Source organism: Cinclus cinclus, chromosome 4 (genome assembly GCF_963662255.1).
Source record: "Cinclus cinclus chromosome 4, bCinCin1.1, whole genome shotgun sequence".
In the NCBI taxonomy this organism is placed as follows: domain Eukaryota; kingdom Metazoa; phylum Chordata; class Aves; order Passeriformes; family Cinclidae; genus Cinclus; species Cinclus cinclus.
In genome coordinates this window covers 7,708,018-7,728,813 of record NC_085049.1, presented here as the reverse complement: position 1 = coordinate 7,728,813, position 20,796 = coordinate 7,708,018, and the positions used below count along the sequence as shown (strand labels likewise).

At 38.3% G+C, this 20,796-nt stretch overlaps 1 protein-coding gene across 1 annotated transcript in view; it reads left to right on the top strand.

Annotated features, from left to right (window-relative positions):
- SLC2A13 (solute carrier family 2 member 13) overlaps positions 1-20,796 on the top strand; it is a 134,767-nt gene that overhangs the window by 18,391 nt on the left and 95,580 nt on the right. The window contains exons 2-3 of the mRNA XM_062490788.1: positions 9,405-9,564; positions 13,352-13,560. Of these exons, the coding sequence (XP_062346772.1) occupies positions 9,405-9,564; positions 13,352-13,560 (369 nt within the window). The remainder of the gene's footprint in view (positions 1-9,404; positions 9,565-13,351; positions 13,561-20,796) is intronic.

Here is a 20,796-nt window from a genome sequence, read left to right as displayed (position 1 = left end):
ACAGTGCAGTCAGCTGGTGCTAAAGAATGTCTACAGAAAAGCACTACTTATCTCAATTAGTATTTATTTAAACTGAAACCACTCTTGAAGTAGATCAAGTAGTGCTTGACTTAGGTGTTTATACAAGCTGTCATAAAGAAAACTATCATGTTGTATTCACAATTTTCAAGTGCAAATAAAGAATGCTCTTATTTTCTGAAATGAGAAGTTTTTGCAACGTGATAAAAATAAAAGTGTTGAGTGGTATAAACATCTAGGCTGTTTTAACCTTTCACAATGAAGGGTCTGCATCTTACAATGCAATTACAGATTTTTGCAAATAGTTCTTGATCAAAATTAATTCAGAAACAACAAATCAGAACTTTTTCTTAGTTGCTTTTGGTGGCTTTTACTCAGTTCTAGGGTTGATTGTTACTCTAGTATTGCTATAATAATTCAAAAATGCATTTCTTCTTGATTTCTTGTATCTTTCTGAAATGAGATCTTACTGATATTAGCTACAGGCGCAGATTCCCAGTATGGCATTCTCAGTGGGATGCTCAGGAACTCAGGCAGTTGGGTGGGGTCTGGCTAGGAGTTTCACAGCCTGGATTAATAGGAACAGATGGTAGCCATAAAGAATGACTGAACATGGGTAACTAATTCTGGGTTACTGGAAAGTGTAAACTGGCATCTGTAGTGTTAGGTGTGATCATAGGCTTGGACAGTTGCAAAGAGCTTTGCTTCATGTTTTCTGGATAATAATCTTGATTATTTTGCCTCTGGTTAATTAAATCCCACTCTCTCTTTCTGATTTTGTCACTCAAGATAAATTTTCTCTGAGCATTTTTTAATTTTATAATTATAACATTGAATAATCTCAAAATAATTTTGGATAGAAAAAGTTATTTAAGAATAGTTTCTTCCCAAAATGAGCTGTTCCACAGATTATGTTGATGTTGAATAGGACCCCACAGATGAAGTGTTTCTGACACTTAGAATCATAGAATATTCTCAGTATTTTTTAAATTACTGCTTACTTGTTATGAAAGATTACTACATTATTTTTGTAACTCCTAAACTGTTTTCTTTTAATAAATGGAGTTAAAGAAGCTTTAGTTATTATTAAAATTTATTATTATTAAAATAAACTTTCACACTGTACTGTAGGTGGTTCTTGTCTGTCTTCCCTCAAATGTAATGGCTCACTTTTTTCCATTTCATAACCCCCAGTTTCCAGATTAAAAATATTCCTTGACTTTAAGAATTTCAGTGTAGGAAAATCAGTACTGTGATAAATAGTCCTTCCTTGATTATGCTTTGTTCAGTATTCATGTCTCTTTATGTGATTGCCCTAGACTGTTCTTCTGAGATACTGTCCTGGAGGTGCCAGAGAAAGGCCTTAACACTTTAATTATGAAGGAATGGTATTCTGTGTTGGCATGTTAATTTTGTTATGAGCTGAATTTACTTCTGTATCTTTTGAACAAGAGACAGCTTGAAATTTGAAATTACCCTTGTGGAAGGCTAATGCTATCTTCTTGGGGCATTCCATTTACTGTATGAACAGTGGTGGTTGTTTCTACTGGATGCAATTTGAGGTTTTCTTAAGAAGGATTTTGTGGTTTTGGTCCGTGCTCATAACACACAACAGTGAAAAAGAATTCTTGTGGTCATCAGAAAGGAATTATTTATTCAGGCTCATTAAGATATGATTGTTCTATAAATCTGAGACAATGTCTACTAGTGAGGAGATTAATTTGCGTTTCTTACATTTTTCTCTAGTCCTTTACACCTTCACAATTGGATGCCATGATGTCACATAGGGTTTTGGTTATAATTACAATGCTGGTCACACAGATTTGGGCTGGTGGCTAGGTAGGGTTATAAAGGTCTGGAATTACTTAGTCTATAAGTAATAATAACAACAACAAGTTCAACAATACAGATTCTTTAGTTATGATGAACCAGCTCTCTACAATTCAGTAAATTAGTGTTAAAATACCAGACTTTAATAAAGGCTGCTGGTGTTGGACCCCCATTCTAGAAGAGATGCACCTAAATCTGTCCATTACTGTGACCTATGTTCTCATGTGGTTTTTGTGCTGCTGGTCTGTCCCACTGCCCTTGTGCACATCAATGCTGTCCTGTAGCCAGTGCAGTTGTGCCACAGCTAAGAAACTGACTTTTACTAATCTGAGATAGGGGAGATACTAAATGGGGAAGTGTGTTGCCAGTCATCCTTGAAATAACTTTGAGTGACCAGTTATGAACTGCTGATAATGCCTTTACTAGATGTGTGCAGTGGGTGGGAAGCCTAGATATTAGAGGGAACTTGAGCTTTCACAGATATTCACACTCAAATACAAGCTGTGCATTGAATATTTTAGCTTTATCTGCTAGGGAAATGGTTACTGTACTAGAACAGCTTTCAAATGCACTGCTTTCTCAAGTATATCCTATTAGCATGTTTAATAAGGTACTCTTATCCCCTTAGCTTGACTGTCATTACTGAAAGCTGAAGTGTTAACTGTAAGAGCACAAAAGGACTCTGAGACTATAAAAAGGCTTAATTTCTGATTAGGCTGAGCAATGTAATTGTAGTATGTTGTGGAGCTGGCTGTACAATAGGGGGTGGCTGATTGTTGACAGCTCCTGCCTGTGTGTTTGTGAAAGTTAATGGTCTTTTAAAATAAGTATCCTTTGCAGTTAAAATGTATCCCTTTTGTCACTGATGGATTTGCTTTCTCTACAAACTATTGGAATTGATTCTTCTTTGATGGTACAGGTTATAGGGTTATTTTAGAACTCTTCAATTCTTTCAGGAAGTTAACCAGCATGTTGCCCCTGTCCTCCTGAGGTCTGCTACTCAGATGTGAGCACTATTCTAAAATTATCTGTTGGCCAGAAAGCTGGTTTTGTCATAGTAAAGCAAAAACCTTAAAGTATAATTTTGTGGGAACACAACTGAAAGAAAATATGTGATGAAAGTCTCTTTGTCTATATAATGTGACATACTTCTGGGGTCAGTCTTATTTCCAAGGCACTAATTTTAGATTGCATGTCCATTATCCAAGATGTAGGAAGTTTACCAGATTTCCTGCAAAGTTGCTGTGAGAAAACATAGCTCAGCTGTAGGTTGGCAAGTTTCCCCTTGTCACATTAGGAATTTGCTATTTGCTTATACTGCCCTTGCACCCTCACACAAAACTTACCTTGACTTTGTATTCAATTTTTTTTTTGGTAGCATGGCAACCTCTGCTAATATTTAATTCCTGATTTTCTTTGCCATAAACTTGCTTCTTCATCAGGTTGCCTTCATAAATCCTCTGTGGAATCACTTGCTGCTTGGAATCCTTACCATTAACACAAACCATTATGGAATGCTTCTTAATTATGTGAATTTTAAAGTTGGCAGCATTGAAGTTTAACATTTTATTGAAAATTTGCTCTTGCAAAATATGTGAAATATTTTACCTTGGTGAAGTACCTCAGTGCAGCTTTATATGTTAGTTAAGAATGTTTTGAAAGGAAAGTTTAGTTTCTGCCTGTTCATTTGGAGCTAACAACACAAATTTTTGCAATAAACTGTGTATGTTCTTTGTTGTTAATAGAGATTAATTGCTGTACTCAGAAGTAAGATCAGAGATTTCTTTGTACATTTTAAATTATTTTTTCATATTTTAATTTTAGTTTCCACCTGGACAATCTGGAGTCCCATGGTGGTTCATGTTACTCCATTGTCATAACTACTCCTGCCTGGGGACCAGTACAGTCTTCTGATGTCATTGTGAACTGTTTAAAGGAGATAAGTGGTACAACCCCCTTAAGAGGCAGGTGGATATCCTTCTAGCTGGTTGTATTCCCTGGTTTACTTGGTTTTCATGCAAAGGGCCTGCACAAACTGGACAGGAGGGACAGAACCATGATGCAAAGAGACATCAGTTCCTGGATGTGCTTCCTTAGCACTTACAGTTATTCATCAGTCCTCTTTATTACTAAGCATGAAAGACTAATTGAGTTGCAGTAACAACAGAAGTTTGTCAGGAACCCTTTCCTGTGTTTTTGCTGTTCCTGATACTGGTTATTGGCAGATGTCAGTGAAAAGACTGACACATTCCTACTGCCTTAGAGCTCTTTTATTGTGCTAGGAGTAAAAATACGTCTCATTCAATATCCTGTCTCCAGCTTTTGTTGCTCATCTCTTGTTTTTATGACGTACCTTCCCTCCTATCACTAGGAGACATAGCAGGAGCTGTGGTGGACAGCCTGATCTGGACAGGGTACATTTATATCTGTCTGATCTTGCAAAATAAGTGTTTAAAATTATTCCATCTCCTTAGCATTAATGCTCAAATGCATTTTACAAACAATAACTTGGATTTGTTTTTAGTCCTTGTGTTTTCTGTGGTAATCTCATTTCTTAAAATATGATTCTAATTATCATAGGAGCTCTCTTTCATTGACCTTTTTATTTCTATTGTCAGTAGACTTGGTGACTTAATTTCTGAACTTTTTAATGAATGCTTTGATGCATGCATGTTCATGCTGGAAATACCTTTCTAGATGATAAAGTGATCCCAAAATGTCTTTTCACACCTCTGGTCTATTGATTGTCTTCAAATTGAGCTGTGTACAGGTTTGTCTCTGCTTTCTACTGGTAAGTCTGCAGATTATAGTAGGAGCCCTAGTAATTAGTCTTCTAAGTTATTTTTAGTGCAAAAACATTTAATATGATGATTTCAGCCCATTGTGTCATCTGATGCTTCCTGTATAATAATTAGATGCATCTTCTGGTTGAAATTTAAAGAATCTTCTGTTATGTTTTTTCTAAACTTTATCCTTTAATGAGGACAGAAAGTTCATGCCTTGGTTACTCAGGTGGATAAAGATTGGACTTCCCTGCTCTCTTTTTTCATGTTTCATAGCTGTGGTGCACAATGCAGAGCTTCAGCCTTCTCTGACAGATTTCCAGTTAATTGTTTTCATTTTCTTTTTCTCATGTCTTGTCACTTATCAGCTCTACTAGTTATGTAGTGATATACTTGCCTGCAGCAAGAATCTTTTATTTGGTGTGAGCAGTTTAACAGTGAGAGCATATTAGAAAATGTCATTTACGTGTAAGTTAAAGCATTCTCATATGAAAGATTAAGGAAAGATTCCATTGCAGCTATATTTGTTTTGCTAGGAAAGCTGTTCTTTGTTTTCAAATTCCTTTAATATCTGGCTATTAAAGTAATTACCTAACAAATACTGGTTATGTATTTTAGAGGTTTTTATACTTGACTAATACTTAATGCATTGCTTCTGACTATGCCTCTTCAGAAGAACTTACTCTCCTGTGTTCTAGTGTCTCAAATGGAAATCAGAGGAGGAAAGTCTGGAGAACATTGATGTATTCTAAAAGGCAACTAAAAGCAAATGAGTAATGTAAACAACACTGGAGAATCTAAAACATTATTTCTTTAAAGTCATATGATTTTTTTTCCTCTTATTTTAATTGGTTTCAGAATAGCCATTTTTTCACTCCTAGTGTTTTTTTCCAAGAAGAACTTTGCTTTTGTGTATGAATGCTTGCTGCATGGCAGTCAGATGAACTGGGAAAGCTTTCCTAATTGCCTCCTCCTGTTCCCTGAGACCTCCTGCTGCACTCTTTCAGACTCAAAGTAACAAAGCACATGTTTTGATATTGAAATGATAATTGAAAATATGTAACAAATGTCTCTTCTCAACTGAGATTTTTGCTTGAATGCTTTGAACCTGTAGGATTGGGACACACGGTAGAGGAAGTAAGGTCTGAATAGAAATCCATAAAAGCTGTTTTAGACACCAACATTGTGAAGACATTTTTCAGGGCAAGAAAGCTGGCATGGAAGTTGCAGAATTACAGAGTGGTTTTGGTTGGAGATCCACATGTTGAGACGGTCAAGGCCTAACTGAGCATGGTTCTGGGCAGCCTGCTCTAGCTGCCCCTGCTTGAACAGTGCTTAGACTAGATGGTCTTCAAATGTTTCTGGCAATCTAAGCAGTTCTGTGTGATTTTGGACTAATAACTCTAAATCCTTAGGTTTCTCTGAGAAATCTTGAGCTATTTATTGCAGGTTTGATAATAAATAATTTCAACTATTGTATCAATGCCAGCTGAATAGCTGGTATCACTGGCTAGCTTGTGACAGGACTGTTGGGGTGTGCAAGCTTCCTTTTCTGTTTATTCCTGTAGTCATCAACTTGGGAGATGAAGGCACCAGAAGCAATAAATCTGTTGTCATGACGCCTCTTGTTCAAGACTTTTTGCAAATCCTTGGTAACTTTCATACCATCCCTATGTTATGTAGCAGGTTTTAGTTTCACCTGTAAGAGGCCAGTGCCATAGCTGCAGCTACCAGTGGATCTGGGCTGATGGTATGCTCCGAACATCAGTGAGAGCTGCAGGTTTGGACATTGGTGTGGTCCTGCTTTTTGGATGCCTGAGAAGCATGCCAGCATTTTGGCTGGCATGCTTTGAGCAAGATTCCTCTGCAGGTCCTGTGTAGAATCAGTCCTAATTGAAAAGGGGGAGGTAAAAGGTAGCTTTTTTACAAAGCATTGTATTGGTTTTGGTTGTGCACATCTTTCTAACTGCTTTACAGTAAAAGGCACATACAGCCATCTTTAATTCTCAAATTATCTTCACTACATGATTATGTATGTCAAAGATACATCTTAACCTACAGTCCCAAGGAGCCTATGGGAAGATGGCCACGCTGCAGTGGGGAAGCAAGCATGGACATTAGAGGTGACATGCCCTATGTGTGTGCAGTCTCCATCACTTTAATCACCATTATTTCAAATACTGATGTGAAATAATGGGAGAGGAATGCTCCTAATGTTGGGCTGGGTTTGAAAATTCACTTCTCTGTCAAATAAACAAAGGACTATTTGAATGCTTATTTCCATGGTGCATTCTGGTTGGCTTAGAAAATTGTTTGAATGAATTTTTAAAGCTCTTTTTTTTCTCCCTGACATTTTTATTTGCTATTTTTATTCTGTGCTGGTTGCTCAGTTGATAAGAGGAAGAGGCATTGGCATGTCCTGGGAGGCTCTGCTGGGAACTGGGTTATCATGCTGAGAGGCTGCTGTGAGTGTTAACCTATTGCAACAAAGGATCTTCTCATGCAATTTTATTATTAAACAATCTGTATTCCTGGCTCAAGCTTTCGGAGGTTCCCAACAGTCCTGTCAGGCTAACCTTGTTGCTAAAGATGATTTTTTGCTCTTAGTTTGGTGAGTCAGCCAGGCAGTGGGGCACTAGCTGAATTCTGTGCCATCCCATGATGAAGCCCTTCTACTGTGACACAAGCCAGGAATCATAGCTGTGCTTTAGGAGCAATGTGCATGCTTTTAGGTGACCCCATTTCTTGCTGGGGCTGTGGCACTGGCCTGTGCTGTCTGTTTGGAGCTGGTGGAACTGCCTCAGGCTGGAAGGTGTGTCGTGTCTGATGGTGTGCTTGGCTGTGCTCACTGTGCTCAAGTTGTATCTCAGCTGACTTCAGTTTTTGGGTGGCTGTTGTCAATGTACTTCCAGTTTCAACCACAAAAGAAATTACTGTTTCTTGTCAGTGTTGGTTCTTGTAAGGAAATAGGGATTTGTATCCCCAAAGCATGTGCTGCACCCAGGTGTGCTCTTCATACACTATTGAACTCTGTTTTTACAGTTTGTGTTCATGGACATTTCTGTATTTTGCACAAATGACTCATCACATAGTTAGTAGGAAATATTACCCGTGTTAAAACAGAATAAAAAGCAGCTGTGGTTTAGTGTGTTAGTCCTTGTTTCCTTATGGTGATGGAGTTTTTTTGCATTGAATCATAGAATAGCTTGGTGGGAAGGAACCTTAAAAATCATCTAGTTCCAATCCCCCTTCATGGGCAGGGAGGCCTCTCTCTAGATCAGGTTGCTCAGGACCCAGCCAACCTGTGCTTGAAATAGCACACGGAATATTTTTAAACCAAGTCAAGAAGCAATTGTTCTACAACAGTAATGAAATTGCACAATATTAATGATGATGATGATGATAATAATAATAATGCTTGGCCTTATTTTTGTTGGCTGTGGAAACCATGCTAAAGTTCTTTTTAAACAGAGTTTTGTCAACACCTGATGTCTTTAGTTAGTCACTTTGACTTAGGTGTGCTTACTTGGATCATAGCATCTCTTTCTTTCAAAACTATAGTTATATCTATCAGTTTATTTAATTTCAGTGTAAATGCAATGTGAGTTGAAGAAAATTATTCTTTGTATCATTACAATTCCAATACAGCTGCTAGCAAAAATTTGCTTTGGGTATGCTTCTAGAGTTTGTTAGTTGTATTTTTGTTGTTTTCATTCTTTGAAAGTCAGAAATCAAATTTGTCCAGCTTATTCCATTTAAGTGTGTGCAAATTTTGCCTTGAATAGGGTTAGTTTTGTAAACATCAAGTCCTAAGTTTAAATCCAAAGTGTAGCCTGTACTGGCTTCTGTGAAGAATAGTAACTCTACCACAGCTGAAACCAGCACATTCTCCAGCCCTTATTCCATCTATATGCAATGCATTCTTATTACCCGTGAACCCCCCTCCCATTCTTTGCTATAATACACACATATCATTCCCACAGTCTGTGGACCACCTCTGTAAAGTGTCTGTAAATTCCACTGAGTTCCTTTAGTCAGTGACTTTGGGCTCTGTCTGTTGAGGTGGTTACTCAGGGTAGGAGAGGTGGTGTATTCTGTGGAGTTACTGGGCACCAAATCCAGCTCAGTTCGTGTCACTGCTTGTCATGTCAGCAACTCAACCCTGTGTAGCTGCTCTCTCACTCCCTGCTGGTAGTGTGAGGGAGAGAACTGGAAGAGTAAAAGTGAGAAAACTCGTGGCTTGGAAAAAAGACAGTTTAGTAGGTATAGCAAAAGCCATGGACATGAGCAAAGCAAATCAGGGAATTCATTCTCACAGGCAAGCTGGTGTTGAGCCATTTGCAGGGGAGCAGGGCTCCATCATGTGTTACAGCTGTTGGGGAAGACAGACTCTACAACTCTGAATGTCCCCCCTTTCCCTCCTTTTCCCCTAGCTCTATATATTGAGCATGATGCCATAGTAGTCTGGAATTACCCTTGAATCAGTTGGGGTCAGCTGTCCTGGCTATCCCCTCACAACTACTTGTGTGCCCCCAGCCTCGTTGGTGGGGTGGGGTGAGAGGCAGAACAGCCCTTGACTCTGGGTAAGGGAGGAAGAAAACATCCCTGAATAGTTAACACCATTTCCACTACAAATATAAAACACAGCCCTATACTAACTACTATGAAGAAAACGAACTCTGTCTCAGCCAAACTCAAAATAGTATTTTACGATGAAGAAGCGATGTAGTATCTCTTTTGATTTTATAACTGCAACTGAATTTATTCTTGTAGGTGTAGCATCTATGACTGTGCCAGTGTACATCGCAGAAGTGGCTCCACCACACTTACGAGGCAGATTAGTCACCATTAACACTCTCTTCATCACTGGAGGGCAGTTTTTCGCAAGTGTTGTCGATGGAATCTTCAGCTACCTCGCCAAGGATGGATGGAGGTTTGTGAGCCTTCCTTGCTTAAAAGCAAGCTGCTGCAGTAGTGATTTGGTTGACAGCTATTCTAATTCTTGTTGGTAAAACAGAATTTACATAGAAAGTGGTAAAACTGTAAACTAAAATGGAACTTCAATAATTAAATCTTGCCAAAATAGATCTGTACTTCTTTCGCTTAAGCTTAATATTCACAGTATGCACAGGTTTTTTGACTTCGCTAGACTTTAAAGTGGGAGAATAGTAAATATGCATCACAAATGTGAATAAAATATGAATGATTGTCATGATGTTTATGAAGGTAGCTTGCCCTTTGCATTTAGAATAATTCCATGCTGATTTTTCAAAAGGCAAATTTCCAGTAAGCAATATGCTGTATGTGCAAGATAGAGGTGAAGTTTGAATATTCTTAATCTGAGCAGGGGTAATCTATCAGAATTGAAGGATATTGTAGCCTAAATTTATAGTAAAAGCTTATGTTATTAAATAATAAAAAATCTATTTTCTGGGCAGCACAAACCCAGTTTTTTCAGCCTCTTCTATGTCAGATGCTCCAGTTGTGCAGCCCATCTTAGTGGTCCATTATTATTCCTGGTTTGCAGCTTTCTCTTGTATTTGTAGTGTTAGTTTTCCAAGTGCAGCACGGTGTGTTGAGTGGTGAAGAGCAATTGTTTCTGCAGCCTGCTGGCACGTGCTGGGTGACTTTTGCAGTGAGCTGTGTTTTATATTTGTGCCAAGTGCCGCTCTGCTGGATTGAGCGGAGTGAACTCAAACTTTCTGTGAAGAAACAGGCTACCTCAATGATGAGGTATCCAAGTATTTCAGCTGCAGTGCTGCAGCTGTTAATTGAGGATGGTGTACTGCCCTCAGCTAGTTTATTGCAACCTAAGTCTGAGCAGGGAAAAATACAGATGGTCTGTCACCTGAAAGGAGTGGGCAGCAAAAGGGTGGAGAGAAATCATAAATGTTTACTCCTGAGTGATTACATATAAGAAGGAACATTGCAGCAATTATTTTATCTCTTACTGGCTAAATGGCTAAGCCCTGGAGTGCTGCAACAAACAACAAGGAACTTCAATTTTTCTTGGCTGTGCATGTTCTTGGAAATGCTGGATATTAAATTAAAATAAACCAAAGAAAACAAATATTTAACATGACCCTTATGTCAGGTTAGCTTTATAAACCCTGCTAATGCCATCTTAATAGTATTGCAGCACTATGTCAGAGAAGGACAAATGTTATAGCAGACTTATTAAATTTCATGCTGGATTTTTTCAGGTCTGCTAGACATCGGGTTTCAAACACAAAGTCTTGTAATCTGTATAGGAAAAAACTATATTAGGTTTCTGAAAGCTGGCTCACTGCATGAAATGTCTAAAATTGTCTGCTTTTACTCTAAATTGATTATATCAAAATGGCTTGCTCTGAAAACTATACCAACTCTAGAACATGCGATGGATGTTATCTCTCAACTAAATATTTTCTTTCTGGCCTGCTCTTTTTACTCAACTTTGACCAGAATTTTCTAGACTGGAAAGTAACTTTAGTGAGAGGGCACTGTCTGTACATTTCTTTCTTGTCTTGCCTGTGATAAACAGTCCAATAGAGTCCAACTGGTATGAATCAAACTTCCAGGAGCCTTGATTGATTTTGCCTCCTAAGATGATTGCAGGCACCCAGCTGCTTATTTCTGGAGGCTCTGCTGCATTTAAGTGACTAAAGGGCTTTGGAGGAGCAGAAATTTAAGTAATAGGAGTCTGAAGGACTAAATCTGCATGCTTAGATGTGTTAAAACATGTTTTTGCATGCACTCTTGACAGGATACAGCAGTTGTTTATAATCTCTATGAGTTTGTTTTACTCTTAATTTGAAATAGAAAAGGCTTTCTAAACATCACTCCAGTAAAAATATCGAATCTACAATTTGGTGAACTTCAGTGGTCTATGTATTTTGTATACAGATACCAAAATGTTTGTGGAGAAGGAAGAGTGTAGGAATAAATGAGGCCATTAATGAATGAGAGCATTGGTGAATGAGGAATGAGAGCATTAGTGAATTAGGGACACTGTTAGATACGTTGACTGAAAACTACTCAGCTGATAAGCCTTCCACAGACTGTGGTTTGAATTTGTTTTCTTTTTTAAACTAATGGTGAGCCATATAATTTTTAAAATGTTACCAAATGAAGGAGAGCTGGTCACTGAGCTCTTTCTAGAGCAAGTTTTGCTTGTATGACCTTTGGAAATTTTGGCTGTTTTTAAGAAGAAACTTAAGGGCTCATCTGGGGATGGGAAGACTGTGATGGCCATCCTCTTTGCATTGCCTTTTGGATATTCTGGTTTTAGCCATTCTCCAGTTTTCTGCTTGTTGTACTGTCCATGTTTTTATTTGTTAAATCCACAAATACCTCTAAGAAAGTATTTTTCCATTTTTACTCAAAATACATTTGGACTTGACAAATACATTTGGTTCATTTCCCTAACATAAGGTTTTCAATAATGGTTATTCTCTCCTTTGTGCTCAATTAGCAATCTCATGCATGTTTTATGAAAAGACCCAGGTGAGAGGCTGCAGAATCAGCTGTGAAAGCATACATCCTGGGGTATGGGCAGAGGAGCTGGAGGAGAGATTAGCAAATCTCCTTAATCTCCTGACTGATGTCAAGGTGTCAATTTGCTTATGAGTACAGGCTACCTCAATATTCAGAGGGACTGGTTTCTGGAGGTATTTTAATGATTATATCCACTGATGTGAAACCTGTGATAATTGCAATAATGTGCAGGTGACCCCAGCACTGTTTAAAGTCTTGAATAAAAGTAAAAAGGTTCTGGGTGAAGAGTAAATGGGAAAAGGTCAGATTTAAAAAGCAGAACAAAATTATACATTGTTCTGAAATTCTTTTATTGTTTTATTGAAGAAATATAAAAATGCGATGTTTATAGACCAGAGCCACCCATGAAAATTGTTGGTGTGCTTGTCTTTCACAGCCTTTTCCCCCACTTGGGATGGAGCAAATAACCCTGCCTGTGTTGCCACAGGTGTTGATCCTTAGAAGCATAACTGTGCTTTTACCAGTGGTAATTCTCTGTTCAGCTGAGAACGAGCCTTAATGCTGTAACCCTTGGGCATCTAAAATGCAGTTTTGATTTAAAACCTAAAACTGTATCTGACTGAAGATTTAATAGCAAACTCTCTGAAAGATCTGGTGTAAGCTTCTGTGCTGGTGAAATTAACTTTTTTCAGTGTTTCTGCTTATAGTTAGAAATTTTCAAAATTAGAACTGGTAGATATCTGTGTATATATACTACTGACCAAATTATGCATTTTTCTCCAGCTTTTTCTGTTGTTGTTTGTTTGTTTGTTTTTAATATGTTGATGAAACAATTAGCAGGATTTCAATCTCATTTTTGTCATCAACTGTACCTGGTTTTCTCTATGCATTTGCTTTCTCTTTCTGTTGATTATTGTCACTGAAGGGTTTATCAGTTTCCAAACTAGTGAAATATTTCAGTTTTTTTATTTAGTCTTAGTGTCCTCAGGACGAGTGGCACTAGAGTCAAAGGTGGCACAATAGTCAACATGTCCCTGAGATTTTCTAGAAATGACGGAAAGATCATGTTTTCTAAAATACCTGCAGAATATAATTATTGCTCCCTTAATTTACAATGAGAAAGAATATGAGAAGTAGGAGATTTCATTTGTAAATACAGTTTGAGTTGCTGTAACTGAATCTTCTCATAGCACATTTTTGTAGGCAGATAGTAGGTATTTATCTATTTTCTTATTTGTTTCCAGGTACATGCTGGGCCTGTCGGCTGTACCAGCAGTTATACAGTTTCTTGGATTCCTGTTTCTTCCTGAAAGTCCTCGCTGGCTCATTCAGAAAGGCCAGACTCAGAGAGCACGGAGAATTCTGTCTCAAATGCGTGGCAACCAGGCAATTGATGAGGAGTATGACAGTATCAAAAACAACATCGAAGAAGAAGAAAAAGAAGTTGGAGCAGGTATGCTGAATACTTGTTGGCCACTCTGTCTATCAATGAGGAGATAAAAAAACCAGGAAATGTTGAAGTTGTAGCCTGTGGGAACTTGATGCTTTGCTTTATCTTGTCTGTTTTGCTCTTTGAAGTATTTCATGTACTGGTAGCTTCAAAAATGAAGATATTTCTGTGATCCTGCACTTTTAAATTGGGTTCTGATTTCTTAAGTGAGGGTAAAGTTGTGTAGGATTTTAAGTTTATACCACCTACACTTATGTGAGAATTGATTTCAGAAAATTGATCAGTTTAAGAATGCACATCTCCAAGAGTGGAAATAAATAAAATAAAGTTTGTTTTTTTTTCATCGGTGGAAAAGGCCAAACAGACACGAGAGAGGTCAGTAGGCATTGTACATGCCTCAATTATCCAGAGGCCCTTTCCCAGCAGTCTGCATTCTAGACTTCTTGTCTAGGAAGATCCTTTGGATCCTGGATGCAAAATAAGGCCTGTAATACAGAGATTCTTTTTCTGTAAAAGGACTTCTGAAAGTCCTTTTGATCTGTCCTCAAGAGAATAAGGCACCTAAATCAAATCGTTTTTTCAGTCTTTTGAATATTTATGTCATATTTGCTCAAAACTTTGTGTTCATGTGTGTACTTATAAAACAGGATTACCGTTTGATTGACTTTCTGTACTCTCTATATTTTTTCTTTGCTTTCTGCTGGAAGTGTTGGCCTTGGAATGTCAAGTCAAGCTCTTAAGTAAGAGTTGTCCTTGACAGAAAAACACTGTAACTTCTCAGAACTGGTGTAAAGAAAAATGGATGTTACTTTACATCTAAATTGAGATTCAGCATCTGATATCTATTCTCACTGCCTTATTGAGTTTGTCTTTCAACCTTACAATAAATAATTATGTCTGGAAAAAGTTATTTGACATATTGTTGAAGGATTTTCAAATTATTCATCACTATTTTTATCCTCACATTATGTTTTTGAGCCTTTGGATACCTTTTTTTCCCAGTTATTTGGGGTTGGGATATGAAGTTCATTAAATAAATTTTTAAAAAGATGAAGTGGGTATTCATAGAACAGCTTGGGCTTAAGGGTCCTGTGCTTAGGTTCTTCATTCTAATTAGGGATTGGGCTATTCACTTCTGTGGAAAAACACTTAATGTCTAGTACTAAGGTTTAATACTTCATAGAAATAAAAGGAAGAGGCATTTGGTCTATTCAGTCCCTTGTTTTCCATCACTGGGCTGTAGGGTATGAGCTTGCTTGTCCCTTTTAAATATTTTGTCATAATGCTTTTTGAAAACTGTGAATCAAATGTGGTGGTGTGGGTGCAGTAGGACTGACTCCATTGTTCAGTCAGTCCTTTATACACTTGTAGCTTGGACTGGGACATTAATTGTGTTGACAATCCATGAGATTGTTGTCAGGGATATGCAGGTCTCTTGGTTTCCCCCCTACACTTCACCAAAAAACTTAATGTGTTCCTGGAGTTTGGTTAAATAAATCACATTCCTAGGAGAAAGCTTGGTTACAGACAGTCAGTGTTTTGCTCTCGGGTAATCTACAGCTTCAGAGTTGTTACCCAAGGGCATTATAAATATGAGGGTAGTTAGAAGTATATGCTGTCCAATTTGTTATAAGTGCTTAGCAGACAGGCGTAGGACAGCTATGGTCACCTTTGATTATAATTGTTCTTCATCTCATTTAACTCAAGATCTTCATTGTTATAAAGAGGTATGTTGTTTGTCAGCATTAAGACATACAGTGCTTTGGTTACCTTTTTGTGACTTAGAGGTGGTATTAAATTGTAATTGATTTCATTTCTTGAGGAGTTGTCTGGATCCCTGGTATTGAATTTTGCATGTGTAGTGCAAAAGCAACTTTCTGCTCATGGTTTCATTGGCAGCTTTTCAGGTATTGACAACTTAAATGTGTGTGTTTGCAAAGACTTCGCATTTTATTTTGCTAGTTGTGGGGTTTTTTTGTTGTTTGGGTTTTTAATCTATATTAATGTAAAACTTTTTGATATTAATTTCTCCTACTTGTAGCTGACAGTGTTTTAAAACACTAGTTAGTAGCAATGACAGATGACTGTAATTCCTATCTGACATTTTGAACTTCATTCCAATTTCACAAAAAGCTTTAATAAACCTGAGCTACAGTGTGTGTACATAACATTCAAGGAAAGATGACTTTGCAGATTGAAAATCATTTGGCTTACTTTTAGATAGAAGTGCCTTTTCCTTTCCTTTTTCTTTCTTGAAAAAGCACAGATGTTCTTTTTCATTGACTGATACACAAGCATCTTTGCCAGTTCCTTAGGGCATCACTTTCTAAGAGAAGCTAGAAAGAATGTGTTTGACTCTTTCTCTGCAAGGGAGTAACACAAGGTAGCCATAACACATTCTCCAGTTCCACACTTAAGAACTAGAATGCCTTTTATAACTATTTCATCAACTGTTCTCATCACTGAGGAGTGAATCGTAAGGGAACTTCATCTTTATTGTTTAAGCTACTTCATTGTTTGGTTTAAATGTGTGCTGTAAAACTGGGGAACTTAATTGCATTTTTCACATGGTCATCGAGCAGCTTCTGTCTTCAAAATGACAAAAATGCCTTGAGCAACAAACTTCTGCTTCAGAAGTCTTCTATACAGTTATGGGATACCTGTTCAGCGCATGATTCACATTTCTGTATCTTTTGAATACGTTCAATCAAATCAGGGCTGCTGATACTGTTAAGCAGCTTATATTTTAGCATTTTGAGATTGGCATCAGAAAAATAATGTATCTTTTGGACAAATACTTTCCTCATGACTGGTTATGCAAATGACATTTTCCTGGCAGTCATGGATAGTGCTTTTGCATGGTCTGTTATGTACTTGCAGTGTGACTTCTGGTGCTGTAGCCTTGCATTTTGAGAAGTGGAGGGTGTTGTATTCTGCAGTAAGATTGCAAGTCAAATCTTGGTCATCATCTAGTCATCATCTGTTAACATCAGCTCACAGATACGGTAGTGCAAAACAAGGCTGCTGATAGGAAAATTGGAAAGAGGAAGATTTTAGAAAAAGAGTGTTCCCCAACAATTGAGCAAAGAGTAGTTTATAGGTGCAGAGTGGCCTTCCCCCTCAAATATTCTGGAATCTCAGAGATTCCCCAGTGCTTGGCTTAGGTTCTGAAGCCTCATGGAGTGAAGAGGGAGAGAATGGTCAGAAGGGTTTTACAGCTGAGAGACAGATCAAAGACTTTGCTGGGAGAGCATTCTGGCACAACTCTTCTAGCAAAACAAGTCTGACTCACACTGCAGCTGAATTGTAGCTTTTAGTACAGTTAATGCAGAGGTTCTGTAGCGCACCTTAGTTAAAAGTAGGCAATCAAATCACAGCAATGCAGGTAAGTACTGGCACAGGTACTTAATTGCAGAATCAAAGAATTATGGAATGGTGAGGGCTGGAAGGGACCTAAAGATCATCTAATTTTAATCCCCCTGCCAAGGGCAGGAAGCTTTCTACTCAGAGCCTCATCCAGCCTGGTCTTGAACACCTTCAGGGGTGGGAAATCCAGAACTTCTCTGGGCAGCCTGATCCAGTGCCCAAGTACCCCCATAGTAAGGAATTTCCTCTTAATAACTAATCTCAGTGTACACCCCTTCATCCTAAGGCCATTCCCCATCCTGTCTCTACATGCCCTTTTAAAAAGCCCCTCTCCAACCTTCTTGTAAGCACCCCCTACATACTGGAGGGCTGCTCTAAGAGCTCTCCAGAGCCTTCTCTTCTCCATGTTGAACAGCCCCGATTCTCTCAGTCTGTGTTTGCAGGAGAGGTACACCAGCTCTGTGATAAACCTCTTCTCTGGATTCATTCCAGACCCACATCTGTCTTGTGCTGGGAGCCCCAGAGCTGGCAGCAGTACTCTAGGTGAGGTCATGACAGCAGAACAGAGGGGAAGAATCACCTTCCTTTACCTGCTGGTCACATCTCTTTGATGCAGCCCAAGATGTGGTTGGCTTTCTGGACTGCTGGCACACACTGTTGGTTTGTGTCCAGCTTTTTGTCCACCAGCACCCTCAAGTCCTTCTCCCCAGGGCTATTTTCAATCTATTGTCCACCCTGTCTTTGTGCTTGAGACTGCTGTGATCCTGCTGCAGAACCTTGTGTTTGGCCTTGTTGAACTTGCTGAGGTTCTCACACAGCTGCCTGTCAGGATCCCTCTGGATTATATCCCTTTCCTCCAGCATGTCAACTGCACCACTCAGCTTGGTGTCATCCCAAACTTGCTGAGGGTGCACTTGATCCCACTGTCCATGTTGCTGTCAAAGCTGTCACCATATTGACCCCTGTGGGTTGTCACTCATCACTTCTCTCCACTTGGACATTGAGCCAAGTTTTTATCCACTGAGTGGTCCATGTCTCTCCAGGTTTCAACAAGGGTGTCATGCAGGACAATGTCACATGTTTTACACAAGTCCAGGTGGATGATATTTGTTGCCCTTCTTTTATCCTCCACTGTTGTAATCCCACTGTAGAAGGCCACTCAATTTTTCAGGCCATGGGGATAGATGAAGTAGCTTATGCTCCTAAGAAAATTAAAGTGTGAGATTTGTAATGTTACTTCTAGAGCAAGCACTTGGGAGTGAACTTAATGTGGTGGTTTGTGCATAAAAATAAAGCTGTCTAGCAGACATTTTGTGAGAGTCTTACTGGCTGCCAGTATAGTAGTCACTTCTGACTGGAAATAAATCATTATAGCATCCAGTTGAGACGTTTAAAATAGATTGCTAATTTTCCATATGCTGGACAGCACTACAACGTTCAATGCAAATTGGAGAAAAGTATCAGTTTGTACTGTCTGCATGGCTTTTCATCACATCACTGCATGTGGCTGTAACTCAGCTGTGATGTGCCAGGATGCATGGATGGTATTTCACACAAAATCAGAAGTGATGCGTTTGGTACTAATTTAGAATCTTGATGAAATGAACGTCATTTGCATTAAGACTAGACATTCATTTTTGCGTAGATGAAGGACGTGTGAATGGTAATCAGGAGAGCAATGTAATTTCCCCAGCCTTATTTATCCCACATTTCTCTAACCTATGAATTAGGGTTGAGATTCTTGACTTTATCTACTCTGCATGTGGACCTTTGCCATTTGTTATCTGTTGTTATCCGTGTACATGTGTCAGCTTCTGCTCATGAAGATGTCTTCTTTGCACATGCTACACTTACTGATTTTGCCATGTACAACTACTGGGGCTCAGCAGTGTATGGAACCATGCTGCTTCTGTGAAAGTCAGTGAGACATTTATAAAGCTGATCATTACAATGGAATATTGTTTAACCTTCCATTCTGTGTCTGTACCAGAATGTTATGTAATGGGCACAGCTTCTAGATTAGACATTTTCCTGTGTTTTCATTATTTTAATGCACTTTGTAATAGCTAAGCATTTTTTTTGTGACACCAAGAAAGATGTCAGTCTTGTAGGCTTGACTCACTTAACTTTTTTGCTGTATTTCCTATTTCGGCAGTGAGTCAGTCTCCTCTTTATCATTTTCTATTTCCCTGTTGGAGATAAATGTGTTATGACAGAAAAGTAAAACCACTTAATTGCTGTTAGGTTTCAGCTTGTAATTTTATCAATTTAACTGAGAGTTCAGATACGACATTATAATGCAGGAGATCCCGGACCCTCGATCTTTCCGGGTTCCAGTACTTCCATTTCTTGGGCCTTTTCTTCTTAAGTAATATTTTAACTTGTTAGTATTCCTGGCTGTGGCTTTGGCTGGAACCATTTGATATGCATTTTTCTAGGGAGATGCTCAGAAGCTTGCAGTGTTTCCATTCTTTCTCATTATTCTCCTCTTGATTCTGGGAGTCCTTTTTATCCCAAGGCCATTTCTTGACACGTGTAATGTTCAAAAAAAGATAGTCATGCTTATTATCAGACATCAGCTGGAATCTTATTTAATGAAATGTGGTAATACTGTAATGCTCTAGTAGGACTGTGCAGAACTCTGAATAATTTCAGTTCCAGGCACTAAAATCCTTATTTGAAGTTAATTTTACTTTTTTGATAATCAGTGGCTTTTGTTCCGGGTAACATGAAGTTAGATGGAAGACTTTGAGGCAAGAGGAAACAAAAGATTTGGGTTAAGGATGTGTTGAGGAATCCCCCAGATACAATATGGGTGGTAGTCACGTCAGCTTGAAATTCTTGCTTCTGGCAAATCAAATGTCAGGGTCAGTTCCAAGTGGGTTTTGCCTTTAGAATCTGTGGGACACATGGCTGATGCAAGAGGTACCTGAACTGAATGTCTTGCTTTCATTCTTGTACTTTAACCATTTTCTGTATAGAAGTATTACTTTGTTCCCTTAAGAACAAAAATTCTTTCTGTATATGTTTCCATTTGTTTGGAGTGCAACCCATAAAAAACCCACTCCTGGATAATTAAAATTCCTACAATGCAGGCAAATAAAGCATGAAGACATTTGATCCTGAGGAAGTATACTAACTGTATTTAGTGTACAATCAGATAACAAGAAAAAAAAACCTTCTACACAACTTGGCAAAGAATATTGAAAGTATAAATTGCTGTATGAAACAACTAATAGAGAGATAAGATTTTTGGTTCCCTTTCAGCCTTAAAGTCTTTTAAACAGCTAACTTATTCTTGCAAATATGACCTTTGAGACATGTAATTTATAAAAAACGTTGTTTTTTTACCTTGTACAAAATTGTGACTGCTATTTTTAAAAAATAATAGGCTGTTTCTGGTATCTTGGAGCTCTGCTTATACTTTAAGAGTCCTGCTGTTAGTGTTGAAACACCTGCAGTGTGTTTCAAGCTGGCCTTGCTTCAGTGGTTTATAACCAAAACCAATCCCTTAATCTTTCACCTCGATTTTCAGTGTACTGGTATAAATTGAACATTTATCTGGAAATGGTGGTTAATGGCCAGTCTGAAAATCACAGATCAGTTGTATGTTTTGGAACAAGCTCTGCTTTGCCTGAATTCCACAGAGTTCACATATGGTAGTCCTAAAGGGCAGGAAAAGTAAAACTTGATAAAACTTCATCTAGGTGTAGGGAAGTACTGAAAGGCAGAATACTTTACAGTTTAGTTTTGTTTCTTTGCCCCACTTTAGATCCACTATGAAATTTCTGGAAGCTTTTTATTGACACCGTTAATTAACATTTCATTGGGTCACAGCTTCTGTAGCCTGCAGAAAATTCATGGTACAAGTCT